Source organism: Cotesia glomerata, linkage group LG2, assembly GCF_020080835.1.
Source record: "Cotesia glomerata isolate CgM1 linkage group LG2, MPM_Cglom_v2.3, whole genome shotgun sequence".
NCBI lineage: Eukaryota > Metazoa > Arthropoda > Insecta > Hymenoptera > Braconidae > Cotesia > Cotesia glomerata.
Genome location: NC_058159.1, coordinates 15,387,121 through 15,392,982, shown reverse-complemented (window position 1 = coordinate 15,392,982; position 5,862 = coordinate 15,387,121). Strand labels below are relative to the sequence as shown.

Here is a 5,862-nt window from a genome sequence, read left to right as displayed (position 1 = left end):
CACTCGATTCACTTCTACTCTACACTCCCGCACTTCCGTATTTTTGAATTCAGCTAGTTGCAGTAATTGTAAAGTTACAGCTTCTTCTCTCGGGTTCCTGAGAGGGATGTTGCACTCTCCTACCGCGACCGCTGATATCGTTGTCACGTTCATTGAAATTCCTCCACAGTCATATCCTATTAATGCCTGTGTTGTCTGGATGATCAGCAGCATCACTAGTAATAATCTTTTTATTGCTTTACTCATTCTGCAAAAATTTTATGGCATTAATTTATAACTTTTTATCTGTATATTTTTTTTGGATCGACAGGATTTCCTTTCATCTGTATTTTATTTGGTGAACAATATCATTGGGCATGAAACGACAATTACTTAATTAACTATTCTTAAAATTACTAGTTATGAAAAAAACATTTTGATCTACCAATTATTATTATTATCTTAATATAATATATTATATCCTAATCGTTTTTCAACGACTGAGTACGTATCCTACCGTAGATTTATTCCCCATGAAATATGAGAACACAAGGATAGAGTTATTCTTTTCTCATCTGTATCGCTTCTCCAGACGTGCTGACAGTGCTTTTCTAAGTACGTTATCTATGCTGGACCCGATGGTCCCACTTGCGTCTACTTAATTAGAATACTTATTCCGCTCCGACTGATCACATCTCTAGCAGTGACAGTTTAATAATTAAAGAAATCTTCAAAGAAAAGGAGAGAAAAAAAAATTTTCATTCAACATGTCCAATTATATCTCGACCTCTCATTTCCTTCGATGCCTACAAGTCTCCAATAGGACTGACGGGGTAAGTTATTATAAGATTATATATTTTTTTGTTTTAATTTAAACGAATTATCATAGCTAATTCTGAATCCTCCCTAAAATTTGTTTATTATTTCCAGGAAATTTTAAGAATGTGTAGCATTCTGAGAATGCTAATTGAGGAAAGCCTGAGGCCTGAGAAAGGGGTTGCTCTTTTGGTGAGGTTTCGGCGCATCTCAGGACTTCCCATGCCCATCGTTCTTGAGGGCATGATTACCGAGTACAATACGGCTCGTTCCCGACGGGTCCACGATTATCTCTCCCGTGGAGCACTTGCACGGCATTTCAATGACCCCTACCCTTACTCTCAGGACACTTTTTGATTGATGAGCTGTGTTGTGGTCTCTCAGACTTGGTGAGCTCAAGTGAGGAGTAATTTGTTTTTTTTTTTTGAATTAGTTAAAATTAGAATTTGTGTAAAACAAGTGAATATATATGTAGTGAATTTAAAGTTCCAGTGTGTATCGTTATTCTTTTGATTAGTGGGAAAAATTTTCCATAGAATTTTCCCTCATAAAATTCTCCTCACCTGACTTCCCTAATTTCTTAAATTATATACAAATTTTATTTTAGTTTCGAAAAAGGTAATTTCTTATTATTAATTAGTGTGTTTTATCTTAACTGAATTAAGTGAAGTAAGTGTATATATGAATATTATAAAAAGTATATATATATATATATATATATATATATATATACCCATCGTACGTTTCTTAACGCTTAGAAAGTATACTCAGTACTTATGTGTATATCTATATATGTTTTTATAGCGATACTTTCTTTTATAAGGTTACAATTAAATTCATACTAATGTTAATTTTCAACAAGATTTGCAATCAGGAAATTTTCTAAGCTACAATTTTGAATTCTTATCGTTGTTTTGAAAAAAATCAATATTTTAGGACTTATAGCCGATTTATAATCTCATGATTTTACATTTTCGATATGTTAATAATACTTCCTAAGTTTCTATATCCCCTAAGATATTGAAGATAGTCCTACAGTATAAAAACATTATTCATAGGAAATTTCCTAAGCTGCAATTTCGGATTCTTATAAATTTCTGAAAGATTTATATTTTAGGAGTTACCGTCATTTTTGCATTTATATTTTTATATTACGTATTCCCTATACTAAATTTTATTCGTTCACTACTTAGTTGCAGCTGCACGGCTTATCTCATTTTGATAAGCTCCGATTTCTTCCACAGCGTCTCAACTCCTCAGTTGCCCCATGGATGCTAAATGGTAATTGCCTTTATGTTCTCAGTTTTTCTTATTCCTAAATTCCTTTGTTTCTCAGTTTTTTTCTTGACTTTATGTCAAAATCTTGTGAAACTGACGTGATTATTATTTTTTTTATCTTGTGAAAAAAAAAATTGTGGAAACAGTCGTATAATTGTGCTAGACGTGTTTAAGTAGAGCTGACAATTCTGACGTGTGATTTGTGTAAAGGTGTGATATTTAACGTACATTATTTTTATGAAAAAAAAATTTTTTGAAAATTTTCAAAATCACGCCATTAATTATTGAAGGTAATTAAATGAAGTTTAAGATAAATTTGATATCTTTTATCCATCTTTTACGTCTGGAAAATTATTTTCATAAAATATACGAAATTCGAGAAAAAAAAATTTTTTTTTTTAAATGGAAATTTTGCTCATATTCGAACTAATGAAACATATTATGACAAAATTTTCTCAAAATTTCAACATAAGACCGGCTACAATAGATAGATTCCCACGTAAATCTACCTATATTCTCGACGACTGGTTCGTGGTTTTCTGCCGTTTTCGTTGTTCCTGTCGTTGATGCTCCGTTGCCGTCACTGGTGAGTTATTTCCTTTAACTTGTTTTCGCATTTCATTACTACATTAATAGAATTTCCAGGTTGATTGCTCTGATGTGGCTCGATTGCTGGTTCTCGTTACTGCGGCTGTCACTATTTCTTGGATGTTGTTGCCGTACCCGTCGCTTGCATCTGATATTGTTGCTCCTGTTTTTAATTTACTGTGATCTATGGTGAGTTTTTTTCCATATTCCCTTTTTATACTTCGTTTACTATATTGTTTTACATTTTTCCAGGTGAATTATTTTGCTGAGTGATTGTTTCCCGTCCTGCTTGGTGATGTCTCTGCTGTTGGTGGTGTCATTATTGATCTAAGTGATTTGCATCCTTAGACGGTGAGTTCATTTCTTTCGTCCTATTTTTATATTCATGTGTTTCATTGATTACATGTTTTTCCAGGTTTTATTTCCTCACTTGGCTGGATGGTGTCTCGATGTTGCCGTTTTCCTGATTTTCTTCGTACCCGCTGCTGCTGCTGCTGGTGATGGGCCGTTCCAACCGTTAGGGCGCGGTAGTGATGCCCTGACGTAAGAGCATTATTTTTGCTCACGTGTGGTATCTACCACACAACCTTATCGTATCCTTTATTTATTATTATTATTATTATTTTTATTAGTCTTATTTCCTCTACCTAATATTTCTCTCTCTTTTTTTTTTTTTGAAACAACGTTCGTTTATGGGTCAGTGGGGATTCTCGCTTTTAAATTAGTAATTTACAACATATTACTATTTTAAAGTCAGGTCCCAATTGCTGGTCCTTATGAACTATTTTATAACTTACGCCTACTATTAGTGCTTCCAAATTATTTTAATACAAAATCTGAATTATTTTTAACCTCTCTTTTTATTCCCCCCCTTTTTTTTTTGTACTCAGTCGTTGTTTTCCCCTACCGTACCGAAATTTCCCACGCATATATGTCAATGTGTATATACATATGTGAGTACTTTTCTAAATCGATCTTTTCCACCCTATTCTGGAAGGAATTACACTCCCGATTGCGTTAGTTAACATAGTTTTGTTTAGTATAAGCTTTAAGCGTTGTTATTGTTTTATAAATGATAGAATTACCGGCCGGATTTTGAGATGAAAGAGTGAAAAATAGAAGATAATATATGCGAAGGGTAGTATTTCTAGTTAACATGCTGTATTATTATAGTTTGGTTATGTAATTATCTTCCAGTAGGCAAAAAATTATAAATATATTTAACACTATATTCTTTACTAAATTCTATGATCCCGTGCTAAAATCTATAATATAAAGATTCAATAATAATTATCTGATTACGTCACCTATATGGTTACTTCGCGTATCGTTTCATGCCCTGGTATTGTTGGTTTTGTTGGTATTTTCGTCTCCATTTATTCTTCTTCCGTAGTTGAGATGTTTTTCGGGTCCATAATTTTTACCAAGTCCTCTATTTCCAAATAGCTCATGACTCTGTCTAGTTCATGTCCTTGCAGATGACGTAGAAACTTGACTTTCTCTAATTCTTCTTTCACGGTGTCGGTCATCTTCTTCCTTCGTAATGCCCGTTTCACTTTCTCTCTCAGCTCTTCTTTGAAGTAGTCGGTGTGTCTCAGTTTTTCCTCTAGAATGCTCCCGAACTCCGCGCATCTACAATAGATACTCATCTGCTTCTCTGAAGCCCTCCAGACGTCGAACAGGGTTATCGACTGTCTTGTTGTAGATACGCTCTTCATAATCTCTATTTCATTCAGTACTATGGTTTCGTATTCTTCGTATTTTTCCTCGACGCATGCTATTTCTGATTTCAATTCCTCCGCTATCTCTTTACCTCCTGCTCGTAACTTCAAAAGCCAACATTTGATTAGGTCACATACTTGTACTTGGCCGCGAGTTGCGTGGTTCCATGTGTTTTTTGGAATACCAGGGTCGTAATCCCTTGGCATGTCAGCTACTTCTCTGTGATACTTGCTGAATTGCGGAACGTACCTCCCTCTTTTTGTCTTTGCGTTGATATCTGCTCCGTTGATTAGCAACATTCTAGTTATTTCCTCGTATCCTCTATGTGCGGCCATGTGTAATGCCGTAATGCCCTCTTCTGTAGTGCGTTGGTTCATTTTTGCTCCAAAGGTTAGCAAAATTTTTACAATATTGACGAGAGTTGTGTATTCACTGCTCCAGTCATTTCTCATTGCGTGGACGTAGTCTACTCGTTTGTTAAGGACCATCATCAATGGCGTCATTCCTTGGTTATCAGTGTGATTAACTCCAGCGCCCATCCGAAGTAGTTTATCCACTTTTCCCTTTTGTCTTCCTTCTACTGCGTAGAATAATGCTGTTCTTCCATTGTCGTCTTCTAGGTTGATTGTTGAGCCTTCCTCCAGCAGGACGTTGAATAAGTCCCATATACCTTGCTTTGCGGCTAGATGGATTGCTGCTTGACCTTCTCTATTTTTTGCTGATAAATCCACCCCTTGTCGGATCATGTGGTATAACATTCTTCTGCTCGTGACTCTTACGCGTCTTGATCCAAAATCTCTGTCTATTATTAATTCGTGTATTGGTCGGTTACCACTGTCATCATTGTCGGCATCCAGTCGTGCTCCTCGATGTATAAGAAGCCAGGCTTCCTCCATCATTTCTCGGCCTAGGGCTCTACACAAGGGCACTGTTGAATTTTTTTGATCTGCTTCATCTATTTTGGCTCCTAATCTGATTAATTCTCTCACTGATACCCGTCTTCCTCTTGTTAAAGCTTTCCCCAGAAGTGTGTATCCCTGGTTCCATTCTGGCACATATCCTAGGCCGTAGTCCTGCACGATATTGATTATTCCTATGACATCCTCGTCCATGACCGCCGTGATCATCTTCCTGTTTAATTCTTTAATATCCATGGCTTCTCGTATTTTCTTCTTAGTATCTGTTAACATATAATTTCGCGTTTTTGTTTAACAATGGGGATAGGAGGTTATATCATCCTCATGCAGAGCTTATATTTAATAGTAAGTCTTCAGATTCGGAGTCTGGAGCTGTCTGTGTCAGTTTGATTTTGTCCTGGTGTACCACTCGAAGTTTGCCTCTTATGTTTATTTCGACGTTATTGTTTTCACAAACCCTAGTTATTTCATATGGGCCCTCGTAATGGTATTTCATCTTGTCTGTCCGCGGTTCTTTTAATAACCACACTTTCATACCTACTTCGAAGACCCTTTCTGTTGC

General features: G+C 35.8%; 1 protein-coding gene across 1 annotated transcript; it reads right to left on the bottom strand.

The window, feature by feature from the left end:
• Positions 1-4,037: 4,037 nt before the first annotated feature.
• LOC123258965 (putative ankyrin repeat protein RF_0381) lies at positions 4,038-5,573 on the bottom strand. The gene has a single exon (XM_044719221.1). It carries the CDS (start codon positions 5,571-5,573, stop codon positions 4,038-4,040), a length of 1,536 nt encoding a protein of 511 aa, XP_044575156.1.
• Between the last annotated feature and the right edge of the window lie 289 nt (positions 5,574-5,862).